The 23,449-nt window shown below is 50.7% G+C and overlaps 1 protein-coding gene across 4 annotated transcripts in view; it reads left to right on the forward strand.

The window, feature by feature from the left end:
• LOC120886275 (protein TUNAR) overlaps positions 1-23,449 on the forward strand; it is a 45,411-nt gene that overhangs the window by 16,462 nt on the left and 5,500 nt on the right. For 2 of the 4 annotated variants that reach the window (XM_078050814.1, XM_078050815.1), the window contains exon 3: positions 726-962. The exons of 1 other annotated variant lie outside the window; for it this stretch is intronic. In XM_078050814.1, the coding sequence (XP_077906940.1) occupies positions 726-962 (237 nt within the window). Of the gene's footprint in view, positions 1-725; positions 963-8,197; positions 8,365-23,449 lie in introns of those variants that run through there. One more of the 4 variants, XM_078050817.1, reaches the window with a different exon arrangement.

Here is a 23,449-nt window from a genome sequence, read left to right on the forward strand (position 1 = left end):
ATGGATGCTGCATCCAGGGTTAGGTTCCCCCCCAGCTCCAGGGTGTGGCTGCCTTGTGTGGGCACTTGTCCTTCTCTATTGAGTCTGTTTCACCATTTGCAAATGACCCCGTGGAGATGAGTAGGTAGTGGTTCCAGTGAGTGCCAGGCACCCAGGGACACCTGGCTGCTGGCGAGTGCAAGTGGCATGCTGGTTTTGCTCTGCTTTGATGGACAGCGTTCGCTTGTGCTCAGGGAAGTCAGCAGATTCCCGAGAGAGGGAAGAGAGGCGGCGGCTGCTGATGAGATGGTGTGAGCTGGGTTGGCCCTGGGCCAGGTATGCTCTTCGGGTCCAGAGGGGTGTTGACAGTGTTTGCAAGAATGCATCTTCTCGGTGTAGGTTTCCTTTGGGTGAAAAGTGCCATTTTGTCATAAATTCCTCTCCTTGAGAAGAGCCAGCGCAGGTGTGTTAATGAGCTCTCACTGAACACACACTATGTGCCGCATCTGTGCAAGGGCTTGGGGACCCTAAATGAGTTCTACAAATTAGATGAAGTCATGCCCTGTTGGAGCCCATGTTGGAGTCATGCCCTGTTGGTCCCCCTCCCCGGCGCCATAACAGGAAAAGGGCCACCAGGGAGAGGTTTGTCCCTGACAATCAGGGCTTCAGAGCCTGTGTGCAGCAGCGTGTGCAGGGGCCCCTGGCAACCATCATGCTCATGGGAACATTTTTTTTCTTGCTCCCAGTTGACTGAGAAAGGAGATTTGGAACCAGGCCAGTGCCCTTCTGCCGGTGAAGAGCCCTGGGTCTGTAGATTGTTGGGTTTCGACGTAAAGCAGAAAGTCCGCAAGGCCGTGCCTGAGAGAGCAAGCCTTCCTGCAAGTCCTGCTTCCCTTCGTACATTGCAGAGCTTCGGAGATTGTAACGAGGTGCCTGCCAGCCGCACAGCAACGTCAGAGGGGATGTGGTGGCGTCCTAGGGAGGTATCGATAGCTGTAGTTACGGGAAGGGTGGCATGCAGAGACTGTAGGGTCCTCGGTCACAGCAGCGTTTGCCAGCACATGCACTGGAGCAGTGCCATTGACTGGGGTTCACCCTGCTGCATGTGTCTGCAGAGCACCTCTGCTCTCTGGCTCTGAATTGCAGCCAGGGGCACCCATAGGGCCCAAGCAGGAACAGGCCTGACAGCCAGAATCTGGAGATGGGTGACAGATGCCATGTGAGAAGTAAGTTAGGAAGCACAGCACCCGGAGAAAGGTGTCCTGGGAGGGGCCAGCTGAGCTGCTCTTGGAGGAGGAGTAGCAATGAGCCATGTGAAGAGGGACAGTCCAGGCAGCAGGAACAGGTTTGTGTCTGAGCCTGGGAGGAGAGCATGAGGGAGGCCTGCTGGGCTTAGCCCAGGCCAGTGGGAAGGTTGGAGGCCAGATCAGAGGCCAGTGCAGAGTGGAGGCCAGATCGGGCCAAGACACACATGTTTGCATGCAGGATTGATTTGGTGTTGGGACCCCATCTTAGCTCAGTGTCCTCACAGCACATTAAGTAAAGCACGCCTGGCGCACGTACGTGCGTGGGTGCAAGTGTCAGGAGATGGAGAGCTGTAGAACAGGGCAAGCCAACACGCAGGCACCCGGATGGTCAGGTTGTCTGTGCCTTCCAAGGTGGCACGTAATAATTCCAGGTCCCAGGGGTCAGCTCCCTTGGGCATCAGAGTTCACTACACTTCACAACCTTCCTACTAAGTGGGAATTGGTCCTTGCTCTAGAGGCCTCCCATGATGCCATGGGGAGCCTCAGGGCCTCTGATCTTCCTGGCATGGTTTTCTGGCACCTTCTCTCACTGCTAGCACCCTGAGCGCCAGACCTTCAGAATTTCTTTCAGGTCAATTTCTCCTTCCTTCGAGCAATAGGAGAAAAATCCCTGGAACAGTCTCCTGCTTCCGCTCCTCCTTCCAACCTTCTCTCTGACCTCAGGTTCTCTCGGTGCAGCCATTGCTCCTGCACTTCTGGGCCTCTGTAGCACACAGTGCCCGTCCATCAGAGTGTTCACCTCAAAGTCCCTTGCTAAGTTCCTTGTGGGCCTTACACACCTGTTGAATTCCCAGCACCTAGCAGGTACCTAGCCCTCTGGCACTTGCTAAAATATTTGTCAAATAAATCAGTGAATCACTGAGAAAGCCCAAGCTCAGGGAAGTTGAGAAACGTTCCTGAGGTCACACTGCCAGTGAGTGGCAGTGTCAGCGGTCACTCTCCTATGTGGCTGCACACCTGCTGTCCCTACCTGCAACACCAGCTTCTGCCTCCCAAGCCAAAATGGGAATTCTGAAGCAGCAGCAGCAGCATTAGAAAGAGGCTGGTCTTCCAGCAGAAGGGTCCCAGAGTGAGCCAGGCAGCACGTCAGGACTCAGGGTTCAGGCTTCTTGGGGAAACTGAGGCAGGATTCCAGAAACAGAGATTGAGCTGGCCCAGCTAAGGGAGGGATGTGTGCAAGCACCCCCTGTGCCCAAGGAGGCCTGGTCTGTCGCAGCAGGAATCTTTGCAGCCTACCTCTGGGGATAGGACGAGGTACCTTCTGTCCTGTTTGCCTCCGAATGTAAGTGGGGCTCCTGTGAAAGGGCCAGGGCCAGGCCAGGGATCGCACCACACCCTCCCAAACCCTAGAGGCCATTCCCCCAAACAGAAGTAGAAAACCTCTGCCACCTTTGCTGTCTCTCTGTAGAGCAGCAACTTAGACTCTGCTTGCAGGTGGGTTGAGGATAGTGCCCAGGCTCCCCATATGTGCATGCACTTATTTTCTATTTGCAAAAAATAACACTTTGCAGTGTTGACATAGTAGATATCACAGGCTGACATGTGGAGCCCGTTACAGTTTACAAACAGTGCCAAGGGCAGGATCTCTTTCTAGGCCTCTCTCTGGGAACCTTCCTCTCCTCAGCCCTCCTTCCACATTATACAGGCCACTCAGTTCCCAGAGCAAGCTCCCCTGCCCTGTTTAGCCATCACTAAAATAGTACCTTATAGGTTATTCCTTGATGCAATTTATTTATTCATTTATCTATTTATTCTGAGATAAGGTCTCATTATGTTGCTCAGGCTGGCCTCCAATTCCTGGGCTCAAATGATCCTCCTGCCTCAACCTCCCAAGTAGCTGGGACTGCAAGCACACATACACCACTGCATTCATTCCTTCAAATAGCTCTGCTGGGTGTTTTATTTACTTAATATTTAAGATTCCGTCTTAATTAATACATACGTTTATAACAAATCAAATTGGACTGGCAAGCATATGATAAAATCCCTGATAGATGTGAGATGCTTGCTTTATTCCTGGCAATTCCTGGAGATATTCTTTATATTAGTTCATTTAATCCTCACCGTGACCGTGTCTTCATTCTGCACGTTCCAGCAATCACATCCACACAGTGGACAGATCCCTTTTGGCCCCACCCTGCCCTCTCCCCTCCCCTGCTCTTCTCTGTGTTTATGAAGTGCTTCTGTCAGTGACGTCGTCTTGAAGTGCGAGCCTTTCTCCACCAGGACTTCTGGCTCCCCCCGTGGTGAGAGGAGGTTGTCACTGCCCTGTTGTCCTTCCTGCCTTTCTTCTCAGCTTCGGGGTCACTGCCCTGCTGCCTCGGGGTTGACGTCGCGCAGAGGTCATCACCATTTCCATCTGCTCCTGAATTCTCTGCAGTAGGTGCTGTCCACAGCTGGACCCTGGAACTTGAAAATGGCAGGGGACATTGACGATGTCACTGCTGTAACAGAAGCATCTGGTGCTGGCTTAAGCCACAGGCTGGGTGACAGGTCCTTCTTGGAGATCAGCATCAGAACCCCTGGAGGGCTCAGGGCAGAGTGGCCTGGGACCTTCTCTCTGCTCCCACTCAGTGCCTTAGTATCATGCCCTATTTTAGTTGGCCTCGGCGTCGGATGGTGACTTTCTTGTGCAGGGCTCTCCCCTGGGACATCCAGTTGCCTTTCTTCTGGTGGCACCTGCCTTTTCCTTTCCCAGTCCTACAGAGCCCTGGGACCTCCTCCCCTCTAGGAGGCGCTCTCTCCCTCCACCAGGCCTCCGCCTCCCCCCAGCCTCCTGCCCAGGGCTCCCCTTGCATTCCCTTTCCTTGCTCCCTGGGGGTGGGTGGATCTCACTGCCCCACTGACTCCCTAGGGAAAGGTGTGTGGACCAGGAAACCTCTGAATGAGTCTATTTTATTTCCGGAATTGTGAAAACTCAGGCTGTCCTCATTGCTGGGGAGAGCTCTGATTCTTGTCTTTGCAGATTACCTACTTTCCTTTTTCTTTCCTAGAAGATCTTAGGGATCCCTCTCCATCCTTCACATTCTTATGCTGCCTGAGAATAATCTTCAGGGTGGGTTTTTATTCCTTCATTTTCCTGGGTGCACAGTGGATCCCTTACTCTGAAAAACTGTCTTTTGCTCTGGGAGATCTTAACACATTTGATTTTTCTTAACTGCCCCCCCTCCCATTCTCCGTTTCTGAACCTAAACCTTCCAGGTTAAATCTCTATGTGGCTATGTACATTTTTCTCTTTTTCTTACCTTTGAACTCTTCATTCTATATTTTACTGACTTCATTTTCAGTCGCTCTCTTTTTTTTTCTTTTGAGCACAGTGTTGGCATTGATATTTTTAACTTCTGAGAGCTTTGTCTTGTTCCCTGATCACTTCTTTTCCTAGAATCTATTTTTGCTTTATGGCTCCAAATACACTGCATAGTGAAATATTAATTGGTGTTGTGTTTGCTTTAGTCTATGAATTATTTCTGTCTCCTCAGAGGTCAGTTTTATGTTTATTTTAATCTTTTTCTTCATGGTCCTCATCTCCTTGTGTACCTGCTCACCCCAGGCTGAGAAAAATCTACCAACTGTGGTGAGTTTCTTTTTGGGCCAATGAATACAGTCAGCCCCTGTATCCATAGGTTCTGTATCTATAGGTCAATTTAACTGTGGATCAGGTACGCTGTGGTAGGGCTTACGATGGTTGTGTCTATAGAGCCAAGTTTTTTTCTTGTCATTATTCCTTAAATGATACAGTATAACAATGATTCATATAGCACTTACACCACATGAGGTATTACAAGTAACCTAGAGATGAGTTAAAGTATGTGGTAGATGTGTGTAGGTTCTGAGTAAGTATTATTCCATTTTATTTAGGAGATTCTGAGAATCTGTTTTAGTCAGTTTTTTCATCATGGTGACCAAAAGACTTGACAGGAACAACATAGAGGAAGAAAAGTTATTAATCTGTCTCACAGTTTCAGAAGTGTCAGTCACAGATGGCCAACTCTACTATTCTGGGCTAGAGGAGAGACAAAACATTACAGTAGAAGAGTGTGGAGGAGGCAAACAGCAGAGGACATGCATGTCCCCAAAGACCCACCTTCTCTAGCCACATCCTACCTGCCTGTAGTGAACACCCAGTTAATCCATTTAAGTGGATTAATGCACTTGGATTAAGTCGAGGCTCTCATAACCCAGTTGTCTCACCTCTTAACTTTCCAACACACGAGCTCTTGGAGAGCACCTCATGTCCAACCTGTAACACATCCATGGGTTTGGGTGTCTGCAGAGGTCCTGGATCCTTTCCCCTACAGACTCAGAAAAGGCTGAAAAGATTGGGTAACTGACCAAGATCATGGAGGTGGAAATGCACAGCTGAAAACCACACTTCATTTCTACTCTGCTTCTCTTTTCCCAAAAGATTTGATGGATTTCGCCTAGAGTTTAGGCCCAGAACTTGTCCCACCTTGCTGTCTGTGTGAAGGCTGGCGTTCCCTGCTATAGGGCTTGCGGGGCAAGTTTGGCATTCCCAGCTCCGTCTTGGCTGCCCCAGCAGGAGGTGTGCCAGAGTTCTGCGGAGTCTCCTAAGGAGACTCAGGAGACCGTTGACCCCTCCTGGATGTGGTTTGCTTCTCACCGGCCCATTGGGCTTTGCCTAAGGCAAGACCTCAGAATCCACCCAGATGTCCCCACAATAACTGGGGCTTCTCTCTCTCTGAACAGGAGACCCTCTACTCTGGGGTGGGCAGCACCCACTGGAGGGACTCCTGGGATCTAGGGCTTGCTTAGGAGTCCTCATCTCCTGTGGGAAGAATTTGGGGGGGGGCTATAAATGCAGGCAGCACCCATGTGTTAATCTATGTAGCTTCCTATGACAAAATGCCATAACTGGGTGTGTGGGTGTGTGGGGGGGTGCTTATAAACAGAAACTTGTTTCTCACAGTTCTGGAGGCTGGAATCCAGGATCAGGCTATCAGCAGAATTGGCATCTGGTGAGGGCCCGTTTCCTAATTCAGACAGCACCCCTAGCCGTGGGCTCAGCGGGCGGATGGTGGAGAGTCTTCCTGAGGCCTCTTTTATGAGGGCACCGATCCTGTTCATGAGCCCCCTCGTGACCTTAACCACGTCTCACAGATGCCTTCCCTGACACCGTCATCTTGGGGGTGTGGATTCCAACATAGGGATATCCAGGGGACATAGCATTTAGACCTCAGAAGTGGGGAACCAGGAAATGGGCTTAGCTATTAACCTTAGGCATGCCTTCTAACCTTCGCTCTTTCTAACCTCACTGTCTGCTCCAGAGAGCTTTCCCCCCTGGAGGATTCTGGCGAACAGACAGCAAACTATAAAGCCATCTGAAGGAAGTTGCTCAGTTCTCCAGTGTGGGAGCTCCTCAGATCACACAGGACCGGGGACTGAGCCATGTCCTGGGGGGCTTTATTTTTCCCTTTTATTTATTTTTTTCATGTATTCGGCAGATGTGTCTGAGTCTTCCTGTGAGCATAAAACTGCTTAGACACAGAGTGAGGAGAACGCAGCAGCAGTGGCTTAGTCTCTGCCCTCTGGGGCCCTAAAGCTTGGAGGAAATGGGCATGTAAAGGCTGAGGCCAAGTGGAGGCTCCATGCTGGGTGCACAGTAGGTCTCCCTCCAGGACAATGGAGCATGAGGCTTCATGCTGGGTGCATAGTAGGTCTCCCTCCAGGACAACTCACCCCACTTAGGACAAGGTGACCCATGATTTCAGGCAGCCTCAGAGTGATCCTTTTGGAGGGCAGGCTGTGCTGGATTTCAAAACGCTGTTGGCATTAATAGCTCACAGCCAAAGGAGGGAGGGAGCGTGCCCTCAGGTTGGGGAAACCGCTTGACCCAAATCTTCATTTTATGCACAGGCAAACGAGGTTAAAATATGGCCATTTATGTGTGACCAGACAAGACGGAAGACATCTGATGTTTTAGGTGCTTTTTGCTTTTTATTTATTCATTTGCCTTATTTTCGAGTGTGTTTCCCCCGGCTCTTTTTATTTCCAGGAATCATTCATTGTCTCCTTGGTTTTCTCACTGGATGCTTGGGATGGGGAGGAGACATCCAGAATCAGCTTCAGGGGGGAGGGGCTTAGCCAAGTTAACAGAGTGGCGCAACCTAAGACCTTGCCGTCCTCCAGAGCCCATGGGTGCTGCCCTGGGGGCTGGCGACTCCTGCGGCCCCTGTGGCACTGATGCCGGCAGCCTTGGGGTGAGAGCATTAGGGACTGGAGGGAGGACTCAGCCAGGGGTCAGACTGGAAAAGCTTTAGTGTTTCTCGTTCCCTCCTCGAGAGTCAGGGCCAGGACACGGTGCACTCAGGGACCCATGTGGATGCCAGGAGAGGATGTCTAGGGAGAGGGTCAAGGGAGAGAGTAGGAGGGTGCCTTGTGCAAGTGCAGCACAGGGGTTGACCCAGGGTGGAGGACCCTGACATCTGGACAGATCACTCAGCCCCAGGGAGCCACACCTTGCTCTTCTGGAAAACAGACACATTTTCATGTGTTCAAGCACAACTTCCTGAGCCCCTCCAGTGTGCTTGATGTTGCTCTTGGCACTGGGACAGCATCAAGGAGCAAGATTGCCATCAGGAAGCCCATCTTCAGAGTGCAGGGAGAGGTGAAAAAAAATAACTTACTTTTGAGTAGTGATCAGCACTTGGAAGAAATGAAGTAGGATGTGGGTGGAGAGGGGGAGGCATGGGAGACCAGTGGGAGAGCGTGGGCAAGGTGTCTTCCAAGCCAGGATGCAGCAAGGGCAAAGGCCCTGGGGTCATCTTTTTCAAAGAAGACCAAGGGCACTGGTGGAGCTGGTATAGGAATGGCTGAGAGGGGATTAGGAGGTTTGGGTGGGTAGGCAGGGGTGGCTCCACGTGTATTTTTTCTGCGATGGTGCTTATAACCCAAACCTTTTCCCACCTTATTAGTTCTGGACAAATATTGGATCAAATTTGTATGCCTGACTCTTCTCTGCAGATCAGTAGCAGCTTCTTCAAAAAGTTGTCACTCAGGAGTTGAGAAGTGTGCTATTTCTGGCCTGGACAAGAACAGTCAGAGGGATTCAGAGGCAAAGGTGAGATTTTGTATCTCAGGAGATGTAGAAGCCCCCAGCTTCCTGGCTGTGTCAAAAACATCATATTAAAATGCAAATGCTCGCGAGTAAGTGAAATGTTGGGAGGAAAGACCCACGACAGAGAAATATTCATGAAACACAGGCTGCTGACCCGCAGCCAGATTGGCCAAGCCGCGAGCTCAGCAAGACCCCAGTGCTAGGAAATCTCAACCACGGAGCCTCTGCTGTGCCCTTAGCTCAGCCCGGGTCTCCCCAGGGGCATTCAGAAATGGGAACTCTCAAGGACCAGGAAATGAGGAGGTGGAGTAGCACCACCTGGCCACGTGCCTTCCAAGTTCTGTTAGGACCTCTCCATATGGACCTTGGGGACAGAGAGCTGAGGCTATGGCCCCTCCGTTTTGCCAAGACTAAGGGGTCTTCGATTCCTCGCACACCCTCCAGTTTCTGTTTCTGATCTGAACAGAGACTCCAAGTTGAATTTCCTCATTATCCTTTCCTTTATGGGACTTTTGGGGGGAAAACGAGAAATAGTAAGGTATGGCCATGGAGAGGGAAGGAGGAGGATGCGGTGGCCACCATGATTGTCATTTTGTATTCAGGCAACAGTGATGGGTAGGACACTTCAGAGCTGCTCAGCACCAGGCTGTGTGGGTCTGAATGGCAGTTTTCATGCCCCGTCAGCTGCAGGGCCAGCTGCGAGACCTGGGGCGGCCACCCTCCTCCTCACTGGCTCCCCTCCCTCGTGCTGGTAGCGCTGCCCCATCCTCAGTCCTTGCAAGGATGGAAGCCGTTAGTGGAGATGAAGCCCCTGGGAGGTGCTCAGCATGGGATGGGGAGAGGGTGGAGCACTGTGAAGTGTGCCCATGCAGCTCAGGAATCGGGAAGTAAGAGGAGACAAAGTCAGCATAGCCAAGTGGGATTGTTCTTATTAGGGAAAACCAAACTCGGCGCCCAGAGACCCTGCAAGACCCTCTGTTCTGCAGAGCTCAGAGCTGAGGGCATAAGGCTCTTCCAATGAATGCTCTCCCCTAACACACACACACACACACACACACACACACACACACACACAAGCTTGGAGCACAAATCACAAACGCAGCAAGCAGGCTCTGTGTCCTGCTCACACAGTTCTCACTCAATTGCCCAGAGAATTATTCTCCCTACCTTGCAGGTGAGGAAATGGAAGTTCATCATCTTTAGTGCTCCCCAAGAAGGCTCCATCTGCCTCTTTATCAAGGTCCTGCTGCTGCTTGAAGAAGAAAACCCTCTCCTTAGGGGCTGCAGACAGAGCTTTTTAGCTTTTTAGCCAAGGTCCTCTCCACCCACTGCTCCCATCCTCCGGCTCTGCTAGTAGCCTGAATGGGCTGGGGCCTTCTCTCTGGGTCTTCCATTGTGGTCTGAGCTTGGGGCTGGGGCTGGAGCCAGTGACGGCTCCTTCACAGCAAATCTGGCACTGGGCTGGGCCACCTGAGGCCTGGGTGGGGGCTGTGGCCCAGGTGGGGGCTGTGTCCTGGGTGGGGGCTGAGGCCTGGGTGAGGGCTGTGGCTTGGGTGGGGGCTGAAGCCCTGGTGGGGGGCTGAGGCCTGGGTGGGGGCTGTGGCCCGGGTGGGGGGCTGAGGCCTGGGTGAGGACTGTGGCTTGGGTGGGGGTTGTGGAGGCCAGACATGCCTCTTTGGGGAGCTGGGGAAGTCAGTCTGGCAGACAGCCTGCACCCAGGCAAGCAGCAGATTATGGGGTCTGTGAGGACACCGTGTAGTGGGGACAGAGGAAGGGGACAGGGATGGGAAAGGAGAGGTGGGTACAGGTAGGACCCAGGGAGGCCACCAGCCAAACCCTGGGTCGCAGGAACAGAGCTACAGCCACCAGGCAGGCTTGTGAGCAAGATACTTGATGTGGGGGGATGGGGACAGGCATGAATGTTGTCAGCCCAGGATCACCAAGCAGGTGCTTGGGACAGGAGCTAGGCTCGAGGCCTGATCCTAAAAACCTTGGTATTCATTCTGAAATTTGGGACCTGGGGTAACTGGAACTAAGACCCTTGAGGCTCAGCCCCAGAGAGATGGTGGAGCAGTCTCTAGACCTCAGGTTCCAATTGATTGTGAAAACAGGGCCACAGGGTCTCAGAGCACAGCAGGGGTGGCTGGGAGTCGACCCAGCGAACCCAGCGCTGAGGGGACCTAGGCCTAGGTCCCCTCAGCGCTGGGTTCCAGGTAGCGAAGGACTGACTCACAGCCAATTACAGAGGCCAGCCCTGCCCACTTAAGGTCCCAGAAGTGCTAGCTCAGTTCCAAGATTCCTTAGCATGTGTCCCACCCCTTGGCCTGGAGGATTTACACGCAGCACGTTGAAGTAGGGCCTTGCAAAGGCCCTGGGGGTTTGGAGTAAGTCTTTGTGAAATATCTGAATGTTGGATTTGAACACCAGCCCATTTTGGGGGGTGGCTGACTTAGACTTATAGAAACGCTGCAGGAGTGGTAAAGTTCTGTCACCCTGCTTCCTTCCCCTCCGGTTAGCGTTTTATGTAACCCTGGTGCCTCAGCACACTCCTGCAATCCTGTCAACTAAGGCAGACCTTATTCAGATGGGACCAGTTTCCCACTCACACCTTTTCCCCGCCACGGGACCCGACCCAGGGCCCGCGTTCCTTAGTCTCCTCCAATCTGGGACAGTCCCTCTGTCTTTGTCTTTCATGACCTTGCCCAGTGTCCCTCTGCTTGGGTTGTCTGATGTCTTGTCAGGACTGGACTGCAGGTGAGCATGTGAGGACAGAGTTCCCCAGAGGCCATGCCGTGTCCTCTTGGTTTCACACATAGGGTTGGTGGTGTCGCGTGCCATCGCTGGAGATGTTGATAACTATCTTGGAGGGGACACTTGGATTCATGTGAATCCTGTTTCTCCTCAAACTTGCATTTGTTGGTTTAGCCTCCTCTGGTGTTGACTTGGTGGTGATTTTTCTATTTCTTCAGTAATTGGGATTCTACTATGGGAAAGAGTGGGCCCTCCACCCTGTTCACTTATTTCTGTGATTATTTATATCAGCAAAGACCAGCACTGCAGTTTTTCACTTTCCTGTCCCCATGGCTCCGGCTGTGGCCACCAGGGGCTGCTTCAGGTTCGCGCTGGGCTCCAGCCAGCCCTTCCACCCCCATCTTCTTCTGAGCAGCTCCTTGCTTTCCAGCATCACAAGATTTTCGAGGCTCATCTTGTATTTTTCCCTCTTCAACCCTTGAATCCACCACCTCTCCCAGGAGCGCGGGTTCCTATCACTTGAGAATGGAATATCAAAGCCAGTGCGAGGGTGCCAGGTGCTCACACTGCCACAGCGCTGTCATTGCTGCTGGCTTCCAGGGGTCAGATCTGGGAATTACGGATCCCAGCGTTTGGATCAATGAGGAGCCACATATGTGACTGACAGTGCGACCGAAGCTTATATTGCCTCGCGATGTCATAGCCATTTAGCCTGTGGAAGGTCACTCTGTGACGGCTGCACAGCAGTGAAAGTGCCTAGCAAATCCTCCTCACACCTGAGTGTGTGTGGCCGTGCACCAGCACAGACACGCGTGCTCACCTGTGCCCCTGCCTCCCCGATACAGGTAGACGTCCTGAGTGAATGCTGGTGTCTCCATCTCCAGGCCAACAGCGGAAGCCTCCTTCCTTCTCCTTTGCTGCAATTTCCTTCTCCAACAGGGACAAGTCCAGCATTGTTAGCTGACACCTGTTATTTAATTCTAGAACTCACCAGGGTAGCCTCAGGTGTGCTCACCTGTACCCCCGTGAGAGACGCATTCATCCAGCAGACAGCAGCAAGGCCCGTGTGCACCTGTTCTATTTTATCTGGACACCATCCACCCAAGACAGTGTCCAGAGTTCCTTGGGTGGGTCTTGTCCTTCCGTGCCCCTGCAGTGTGGGTGTCATTGACACATCCTGCTTGCTCATGCTTAGATTCTAGCGGGAGCTCACTCACGTCTCGGCTGGTGTTCACTGTTTCCTGGGTGGGAGGTCTATGAAGAGCAAGTGAAAGATTTCCATGCCTTCCCAGAAGACAGACTCAAGAAGGGCAGTGTCACTCCCTCGTTGTCCCTGCCACCCCATCCTGCCTCCTTTCTCCCCACCCCTTTCCCACTCACCTCCTCTGGGTAATCTGTCTCTTATATTTCTAGCTTGTCCTGATAGGTTGCTGCCTATCAGAGAAGCAGCGTCTCCTCCTGGCCCTTGGGTTTACAGTTGGATTTTCTGCACTAATGAGAAGATTGTGTGCATTTTTAGAGCTCCTGTTCCTGTTTTCTTATTCAGTGCTGGGCCCTCGCAGAGCTGAGCAGTGCACCACCGCTGAGCTCCCACGGGCTGCACCTCCAGCCCTTCTCCCATGGAGTATAGTACTAATGACTCTCGGGCCCTGCTTTCTTACCCGAGGGTAGCTGTGTGTCCTGAAGTCTCTCCAGGTCAGTCCCTAGAGCTCTTCCCCTCCCCCACTGACATCTGCACCAGCCCCAGTGGCCTGCGGTCAGGCCAGAGTGGGCTCCTCCTCTCCTCCATCTGGCATTGACATTGCTCTGGGTCTTTGTGCTGCAGAGGATGCCGCAGTGAACACACCTGCACGTGCCGTTTCCTCCCACTGGACGTTATCTGCCGGCGGAGTCTGGGGCCAGTGGACAGATGGGAAGGATGGTGTGGTGCGCATGGGGTTCCATCAAGCTCCGCCAACTTCCCCCAGGCAGCTCTGCCGTGGGTTGTTGGAAACACCCGTTTCTTACTGAAAGTCAGCCAAAGGCACAGGGACAAGGTGGGAACGCTGCTGCTCCGAGGGAGTCCCCTCTCCAGGTCCACCAGGCAGCGACCTGTCAGACCAAGCATTCTGTCCCTTAGGATCTCGGTAGGACAGACGCTGGCTCATCCCTGACAGCTGCCTCATCAGGCCCTTTACAGCCTCACCAAGAAGCTGGGATCGCGCTGATGTTAACTCCCTCTCTGGGCGAGAAAGCTGTCGGGCGGAGATGTCAAGAGACTTGCCCAGGTTCACATAGTGAATGAGGATCACGAGAGTCATGAACTCAGTTTTCTGATGATGGGCTGTTCCTGTCTCTCCGCTGCACTGTTGGAGCGGAAAGACCTTGCCACTCCCCCAGCCGGAGTTGTCACGAGTCTGTGAGTCTCTGAGGAGGACCAGGAGGCGTTGGCTCACCGCTGGAACCCCAGCTCCTCTCCCGACTTCCTGCTGGTTCTGGGGACTGAGGTGGAGTCTGCTTGTTGGCAAGTGGGGTCCACGGCCCAGTGGAAGCAGCCGGCAGCAAGGTGGCATCATCGACATCAGGGAAGACAGTACCACTGGCTTGGGTCTCATGTCCACTCTTGGTTTAAGAATCCTTACCTCAAAGCTGCTGGTGACAAATGTTCCCCTGGAAGTCTACTTCAATAGAATGAACTTCTGGAGCTCTTCCTTCTCTTTGTACCAGTGTTTAAACTTTCTTCACTCAACACACAGTCAACTAACTCTCCTTTTTATCAGACTTCAAGGTGAGAAAGAAAATAAGCCCACCGAGGGCAGGCCCTGGACATTTTCACATGACCAGCTCTGTATGCAGGGGCGGATGGAGCCCAGGCAGACCTGCCAGCCTCCCCTCTTCTTCTGCTGACTCCTGGCCCAGGATCTCTGCGTGACTTGGGCCTGTATACTCATTTGTAGACAGTGAGAGAGGGAGGATGTCAGAGGTAGTCGGAGTAGGGGACAGCTCTTCTCTTCAACTCTGGGGACACATGCACACACACATAACTGGGCCAACCCGCCCTCTCTGGCTGGCTCCTGCCTGGTGACTCAGGTTCTCCTCTCTGTCTTTATAGTGGTATCCATCTGGCTGGGCTGGGCTAGACTGTCCCCGTCACCCATTTCATCTGCTTCCTGTGCTCTACCTATCAGTCCACCCACCCTTCCACCCTCCTATCTGACCATCTGTCCACCTGTCAGCTCCTTCACTCTCTCAGTACCCTGACACCATGGCTGCTCCAGACCAGTCTCAGGGGTTGGAGGACATGAAGATGAACAAGGCCCCATCTTGTCCCTTGCGAAGAGCTCACGGGTTAGTAGGAAAGGACTCAAATCAAGTGGTGTTTGCAGACTAGGGCAGGAAATGCTGGGAGGCTGCTGAAGAAGAGGTCCCTGGATGTGCCACCAGCAGATGAGTCTCAAAGGGTAACAGCAGTCCTGCAAGCCAGGAAGAGTGTGCAGACAAGTGCCCAGGCCTCCCAGGGCAGGCAGGAGATGGGCAGTGTCTGGGGGAGCTCCAGCTACTGAGTTCACACCCTGCTCGGTGTTTGGTGAGTCTTTAAGTTGCTGCTGTATTCCCATCACCAGGGACCACCCGGCTGCCATCTCTCTTGAGCAGCTGTGTAATGACACCCAAGCCTTTCTGTGGCCACCTGAGCTGTGCTAAACCCACAGAGTAGTGTATGCATTGGAAAAACTCTTGCCCAGCCCCTGCTGGAAACTCACCTGGGCACCAGGAGTCTGTGGCCTGGACAGAAGCTCCCACTCATTTCCCGGAAGCCCAGAAGGCGGCAAGTAGGATCTCGTTGTGTGAGGCCACTCTATCCAGACACTTCACCCTGCAGAGCAAGTCAGCAACTTTTACTTACTATGGTTTGATTTTAGGAGCGAATTGAGTTTTAAAAATTTATTATGAAGTCTCTCATGCATACAAAAGAATAGAATGTGTGTGACTGAGAAAATAAATAGGAAGTGAACGTCCGTGTACCCACTGCTTGTACTGAATAGAGGCCAGCGTTGCTTCATGTGGCTTATAAGTTCTGATCCCTGCTTCCCCCTCCGGAGCTCCTACCTCAGCCACCTGACTGTGATACTCCATGGCCCGGATGTGTTGTGACATCCTGCACATTGCTGTCCTTTGCACCTGCCTGGCTTTAACCTCAGTCCTTTCTCCTCCACCCACTGAGCTAGTCCCCCTCGCCTTTTCCGTCTCAGCCCAGGCCTTCTGTCTACTGGGGATGGTTCTCTGCATATCGCCCTGGCGGGTCAGACATCCCAGCCCGGGTTCCTGCAGTGTCCTGCCCACTGCTTGCGTGGATGGAGCCCTGTATTCGCTTCCCCCTCAAGTCCTTGTCTTTCATTTGCATATGCCATCGTCTTGTGGAGGGCTTGGTCATGTGGTGCTCAGAGAGCCTCCATCTGAAGCCTGGGCCTCAGGTGCTCAGGAGCTGCTATGTTTTGGGAGGCCACGGAGGTCTGCTCTTAAAGGAAAAGTTGGTGCTTCCTCCAGACTCCAACGTCATCCACTGGGTTTGTCGAGCAGCTATTCTGACTTCAAGGCAGGAGCTTGTCCTTGTAAAGGGGATCAGCGTGAACCCGCTTCACCCCCCAAATGAAAATGTTCTCAAGATGGAGAAGCACTTGGAATTGCAATTGAGCTGCACAGCCGCAGAGCCGGCAGCGGCAGGCAACGGGAGACTCGGATGGAACGGCTCCTCCCTCCTGTTCTTGAACCAGTGGGACCTTTCAATACCTCGGGGAGCAAAGTTCTGAGATGAGCATTCTTTTGAGAAAACAACTTTTCACTAGAAAATATGACACGGAGACCAGCTCCCATCCAGCCTGATTGGGGCTGCTATGGGAGACAAAGGCCAGCAGAACCCTGTCGTCTGTCGATTTTGCACACGGCTGCGACCTGCTTGGGGTTCAAGTTCAGCATCTCCAGCTGACAGACTGACCCCCAAAGGTCTCTCCCTGTGTGCCAGCACCCCAAGCCTGTTCTCCTCACTGGTGGAGGGGGGGGGTCCTCAGGATACAGGAAAACAGAGTCTTCAGGGTTTCATTTCCTTACATATTGATTGCTTTGAATGTGACAAAAGTAAAATAACATCATCCACCATGCCGTAGAAAGTTTCTGGGTTTTCCCCCAAGCCTTTTCTTCCCTATACAAGTAAGGTGTTTAAAATACGTCTTACAGTGTGAGTGGCCTGCATGTCCATGTGCTGTCCCCCCTCCACAGGCATAGCCACCTGCTCTTCGCACAAAGGCTTTGCTTCCGTCGTTTTTGTTTTTGTTTTTCCTGTTGTGTCATGTATCCGGGAGTGGTGATCCCATGATTTTTTTTCGATCTCAGTTTACTAGTGACCACTGAGGATGATCCCTGTTTCTTTGATTCTTAGTAAAGCAGCTCTGAGAAACTGATGTAAAAGAGAGATAAAGAGTTGACTCCACAATCTCCAGAGCACCGGGGCCAGTGTGGCTCCTACGACTGGATAGTTGTCAGCCATGTCCCCTCCGTCAGGGTCACTAACCTGGTGGACCTGAGTCCCACCCTGACTTCCTGACATCCTTGGAGAAATGATGGATAAGTGCAGGCAGGAGAAGGCAAACAGTACCAGAATGGTAGCCCTGGAAGAGTGCCAGTTAATGAGCTAGTATTAAGCTAGAAACCTAATAAAACACGGGAAAAGGGTCATTTAGACAATACAGAGGGTGTGAGCATCCCATGTGTGGACCATCTGAAACAAAGAGGAGCGTGACCATGTAGGAAGGCAGAACTATCTGGGCAGATGATCTCTCCAGGGTGGGATGGTGGGCAGAAGTCAGCACTTGGAAATGGAATGCAAATGTGCTGTCCTGCTTTGGGGTGCAGAACTTGCACCTCCCACTACAGGAAGGGGACACTGCACTGTGGCTTTGTGATAATCATGAGTCCAAATAGACGTGGTTCTGAGCAGCATTAATGGTTGCACATCCAGAAGAAAGGAAGAGAGAGGATCCTGCCTAATTTGGGCTGGAAAAATCTTTCCTTATGCATGCAGTGTATTAGGATGGGCCTTCCCAGGTGAGGGATCCTGAGTAGGAGGGACTCCTGGACAAGTAGGTAGTGGGGCATACTTAGCTGGAAAACGAAGGGCTCCTAGGGCCATGAGAAGGACTTTCCTCCACCGCCACCACCACCACCACCACCATCATCATCATCAATCTCCACCACCATCATCTAATTCCAGCAGCTGCCATTCACTGAGCCAGGCCATGTGCACCCATTAACTTGACGACTACAAGCTCAGTACTGCCCCCACATTGTAGATGAGGAAACTGAGGTTCAGAGGGACGAAGCATCCTACTCAGATGGCACAGCTGGTAAACCACCGAGACAAGATTGGATCCCAGACATTATCGTAAGACAGATTGTTCATTTCCCCAAGATACATTTTTTCAGAAAGCTTGAGACGTTGCCTTTTGGAAGATAATGAGAATTTGTTTTTATTTTCAGTTCCTAGTTTTAGAAATATTTCCAGTGGGTGCAAGCTGTGGTGAGGATATTTTGTTTTAAAGGAAAGGGCTTTCCTGACGGAGCTGTCCGCAGATGGAATGAGCTGTTCAGGCAGGTGGTGGATATCAGAATGATGACAAGTGTCCAGAAGGCTCCGTCGGCACTTAGTGAGCTTCTTGTAGGGAGATGAATGATTCCTTCAAATATCAAACGAGGAATCAAACCAATAAATGTGGATACGCCTTCTGAGGAAGTAAAAGTCCTTTGGTTTCCTGTGGCAGACATTGATAACTGTCGGGTTTCAACTGCCCTAGGCAGGGACCTTATTTTCACAGCGGGGCTACGGGGTAGTTCGTGGGCAGAAGGCAGCGGTGAACGACCTTTAATAAGGGGGAAAGAGTGGTGCTCGTGCCTGGGCACCCTGGCTAGGATGAATCAGCATTCACCATTCCCCGTCGTCGTGTGTCATCGTCCCCAGGACTGAGCTCCGGGGCACGCCTGATGAGCTTAGCAGGATCCAGGGCCGTGTCCTTGGTGCTGTGACTGACGGCATCCATTGGCAAGAGTAATTTTCCAGAGGAAAATTGGGACACTGATAGCAAAGGAGAGCATGGGCACTGGGCCAGTGAGTGCACAGCACCCTCTGCGCCTGCAAGCCCAATGGATGGCCGTGATTCCCGGGGCCCACAGGACGCTGCAGCCTGGGCATGCAAGCCCCCCCGCCCCCCAGCGCTGTCTTCTGTGTGCTCTTATTTCCCCCAAGACCAACCTCGTAATTAGGCAAACCACTAAAAACTCCCGAGTGTGCTTCTTGGGAGACCAGCTTGCAGAGGTTTGGGCTTCACCTCCGCAGGTCAGGGGTGCAGAAGGGGCGCTCTGCCTCTGCCGAGGGGTGGCCCTCCTCCTGGTTGCAATGCAGGGCTTCTTTTGGCAGTTAGCGAAACACTAAATATGCCAGTGCCTAGAACCCTGTTGTTGTTTTTAAAATTGCTTCTACTAAGTAGCTTTTTGTTTTTATTGCCAGTTTTGTTTTATTAATAAATTAAGCAGTCATTTGATTGTTATAATCATTAATGCACTTACTGATTTATTAATTATCATAGAGATAAAAAGGAGCCTATTACAAAAATACAAGAGAGAGAATCAGCACCCACGTGCCCACTACCAGCTTAAGAAACACTCCCGGTGCCTTCGAGGTTCCTGAGCACCCCCACCCCATCCACTCGGTGGGAGCTGCGACCCTGGCTTTTGGGTTTCTCTTGTTTTCTTTGCAGCTTCATCAGCTCAAACACACTGTGGCTTTGTGTAGGAATAGAAGCACCTTTCTGTGGTCTGCAGCCCGTCTTTCCCCGTCAGCCCTGTGTCTGCCACCCAGGGCTTCACGCCTTCTCCCCACTCTGTGTCGTTGGAGCATGAAAATATGCGACAGTGGACCCAGAACACTGAGGGCCAGTGTGTGGGGCCCAGCAGTTCGCTCCTGCTGTCACTGCTGCCCAGGAGCGCTCGTCCACAGGCCGGTGCTCACTGCAGGTGTGCGCAGTGTGTGTATTAGAGGCAGTGGCTGGGCCACCAGGTACTGGGTGTGCTCAGCCTTTCCAGGTCATGCCATCCAGGCTTCCCAAGTGACAGTCCAGCTGGTCCTCCTGCTCCCGGGATCCCAGAGCCCTGTTGCTTTCTCATCCTTTGTCAGTGTTTCGCGGTTTTTGGAGTTTAGGTTCTTGCCCTTCTGGTGGTTGTTCATTGTCTTTTAGCTTCCATTTCTCTGATGGGTGAGGTTTAGCTTCTTTTTTTAAAAAAAAAATTTATTCTAATTTGTTCTATATGACAGCAGAATGCATCACAATTCACATTACACATATAGAGCACATTTTTTCATCTCCCTGGTTGTACACAAAGTATATTCACACCATTCGTGTCTTCATACATGTACTTCGGGCAATGACATCCATCTCGTTCCACCATCTTTTTTACCCCCATGCCCCCTCCCATCCCCTCCCACACCTTTGCCCTATCTAGAGTTGGTCTGATCTTCTCATGCTCCCCCTCCCAACCCCACTATGAATCAGCCTCCTCATATAAGAGAAAACATTCAGCATTTGGTTTTTTGGGATTGGCTTACTTCACTTAACATTATCTTCTCCAACTCCATCCATTTACCTGCAAATGCCATGATTTTATTCTCTTTTAATGCTGAGTAATGTTCCATTGTGAATATATACCAGAGGTTTAGCTTCTATATGGCTGTTTAATCCTTAGAAAAGTGCCAGGAAGCCGAGTATAGAGGCTTACATCTTTAATCCCAGTGGCTCAGGAGGCTGAGTCAGAAGGATCGAAAGTTCAAACCCAGCCTCAGCAATAGCGAAGGGCTAAGCAATTCATTGAGACCCTGTCTCCAAATAAAATACAAAATAAGGCTCTGTTTGGTTCTCTCTCTCTTTTCTTTCCTCCCTTTGAATAGTTTTTGCCGTGCATCATGAACACACAGACAAGTGCACAAGTGTGCAGCTTGATACATGAGTTTAGCTCTAGGATCAAGAAACAGAGCTGGTCAGCACCCAGGGGCCTCCCATGCTGCCCCACCCAGTCCCATATTCACTCTTCTCCTGAAACCATCACACGGCTTCTAACACCATAGGATAGTTTTGCCTGGCTTTGAATTTTATATAAATGGAATTGCATAGTATGTTCCTTTACGAACCTGACTTCTTTCTCCCAATGCTATTTTGTAAGACTCACCTTCCTATCTGTGTGGAGCTGCGCGCACTCCTTCTCCTTTATGAACAGTATTTCACTGTATGGAGACACTCGCCATTCACGTATTTAGTCTACTGTTGATGGGCTTCTGGGATGCCTCAAGTTTGGGACTACAGAATAATGCTGCTGTGCACATTCTGTGCGCGTCATTCTGTGTGTGTCTCTGGCGAACACATGTATACATTTACCCAAGAGTTTATGTAAAGATTTTTCGACACAGTGTCCACCCACTCACCCCGCCCCCAGCTCCACTGCTTACACCTCTTGGGTGTTATGGGCTGTACTTGCTTAGTCACTCACCTTCTTTTTTGGTGCATTTCAAAGTAAACTGCAGATACTGTTACCCTTCCCTTTAAATACTGCAGCATGCACACTTCAACTAGAGTCTAAAGCACAGAGTTCCTGTTTCTTTTGATGTAAAATTTAAATGTGTGCAATTTCCCATGAGCTTCGTATACCCAGAGGAAGGGCTGGGACATACAGCACACATATGTTTGACTTTAGTGGATACTGCTAAACAATTTGATTTTTTTTTTTTTGGTGGTGTTGGGGATGAACCCAGGGCCTTGTACATGCCAGGCAAGTGCTCTACTACTTAGCTACATCCCCAGCATAGTCAACAGTTTTTCAGTTCAGTGGCACCTGCTTGTGGATAAGTGTGGGACTGATCAATGCTTCCCACCCTTAATTTGGTGACTCTATGGTCCAGACTTTGCACAAAGTCATAAAAAGGTATAAAGTACCCCAGAAGCTGACTCCCTCTTCTGCCCCAAAGGGAAATCTCTCCAAATACCAGTCACCTCTTTATCAGGGTCTCTTGCTTCTTATTTGATGTCTTAGAAAGACTGAGTCCTGAGTGGGGGAGCTTTTGAGTCCCCTCCTCTTTGGTGCTAGCATGGAGCAGGCTCCTGGGAGGCTGTGCTGAATGAGCAGTAGGCACTATAAGGTCTCTGGCATCTCCCCATCTCTGCAGGGCAGGGAATAGATGGCCAAGGTCAGTCTTAAGAGATGCAATTAGTGCTGCCCTTATAACCAAAGACCCATCATGGCAGTCACTCAAGCACAACAAAGTGCCTGTCACAGAGGCTGCTAGGTTTCAAGGCTTAATTTAGCTTCTTCCCTGAATTAACCTGAGATAACTCTGATGCAGGAGGAAGTGGCGGGGATAATCAGGTCAGCTGTGTTTACATTCTGAGTCCTCTGCAGGAGACCAGAGGCCTGGAAGAGGCCTTCTCCAACTCACAGGAGAGCCACAGCCCAGAAGCTGGCTTCTGAGTTGCTCAGGTCATCAGCCTGGCTTTCAGGTGGGGAGTGGCTGAGGGAAGCGGATAGCAACAGACATGTGGGTAAGGCCCAGAGGATGGACAGGGATGGAGGAGAGCAGCCTGAAGACCAGGGAGGAAACAGCAACAGAGGGGAAGACAACAAAATCGTTAAACAAAGACCAAAGGCCAGGCAACCGTCCGCCGCAAAGCTTACAAGAGTATAAATTCCTTTATTCACACTCTCACTCAACCGTCCCTTCCTGCCAGGGGTTGGGTGGAGGGATGAGTGGGGTGAGTGGGGAATGTCTGAAAAAGGTTTTTTTGTTTGTTTTTTTGAGTGAGGAAAGTGTTCTGCACTTATATTTTTTGCTGATGGTTACACAACTCTGTGAATATGCTATGATCAAACTCTACACTTTAAATGGGTGAATTTTTTGGCCTGTGAATTACATCTCGATGATGATGATAATTGTTAAAAGATAGGATTTGCAAAGGTATTGGAACTATAAAGTGCCTAGAAATAAATCTAACAAGAATGTGTAACGTATAAGGGATATTGTAAGATTGTACTGAAAGATATAAAAGTAGACCTACATAAAAAGAAAGATATACCATCTTCATGGAAGGCAAGAGTCAATATCCTAAACACTTTAGTTTTTCCTGAAGTGGTTTATAGATTCATTGTAGTTCCAGTAAAAGTTCCTACAAACTTTTTGGTGATATTTGACAAGTGGCTTCTAAAATGTATTATCAAAGTACAAGGGATAACAACAGCCAACATATTTACTAAAGAATAAGTAGGGGGACTTTGTAAGAGAGCAAGAATCCTTATACAAGTCTTAGACAAATAGGCTGAACAGTGCAGAACTATGCACACATGCTGACCTGGACACTACTGGTCAATGGGGAAACAAGGGTCCTTTGATTAACACACTGGAGTAATTGAGTGTCAATATAACAAGTAAATGAAGTCAAATCAATATCTCATCAATTCCAGAAGGATTATATACAATTGCAGAAAGAGAAAATTTAAAAACTTTTACAGATGATAGAGATGAATACTTTGGGGGTAGTGAAGGATATTGTAATAATACAAAAAACGGGAGACTACTATCAATTCAATAATACTAAGTTTAATATGTTTATAAACAATATCATAAAAGTGAAGCATTAAGCCATAAACTGGGACATATGCTTATACATACATATATAAAATGGTCTAGAGATATGTGATATTCTTTTTTTTTTTTTTTTTTTGTACTGGGAATTGAACTCAGGGGCACTTGATCACTGAGCCAAGTGATCAAGAGTGGCTTGCTGCGAGAACAGCAAGCCACTCAGAGCCTGTCTAGCAAACTCAAATTGTGAAGGACGGGAAACTTGCCTTGGGGTCACTCACTCACTCACTCATCGATGTGCACTTCATCTGCACAGCTCCTCTAGGCTTCTTGGCATGCATGCGTCCGTACAGATGTCTGTCCACGTGGGCAGTGTTCCAAATCCTGAGCCATGGGCAAGGCCTGGTCCAGCCCTCTCAGGGTTTGTGTGCACAGTGGGAGGAGCCTGAGATGCTTCATTTGTCAGCCACAGGCTCGCATTCCTAGGCTCCCATTGCACCCTTCCTGGATATGTTTCCTGAGATGTCATTCACCCCTGCACCGTCAGGAGTCTCCAGAGACACAGAACCAGGAGGAGATATATATGTGTGTTCGAGTGTGTGAATGCGCCTATGTGTGTGTGCGGTTGTGTGAAGGGCATGTGTTATAAGCAACTGACTCGTGATTTGGAAGAGCAGCAAGCCCTCACAT

This window comes from Ictidomys tridecemlineatus, chromosome 5 (genome assembly GCF_052094955.1).
Source record: "Ictidomys tridecemlineatus isolate mIctTri1 chromosome 5, mIctTri1.hap1, whole genome shotgun sequence".
In the NCBI taxonomy this organism is placed as follows: domain Eukaryota; kingdom Metazoa; phylum Chordata; class Mammalia; order Rodentia; family Sciuridae; genus Ictidomys; species Ictidomys tridecemlineatus.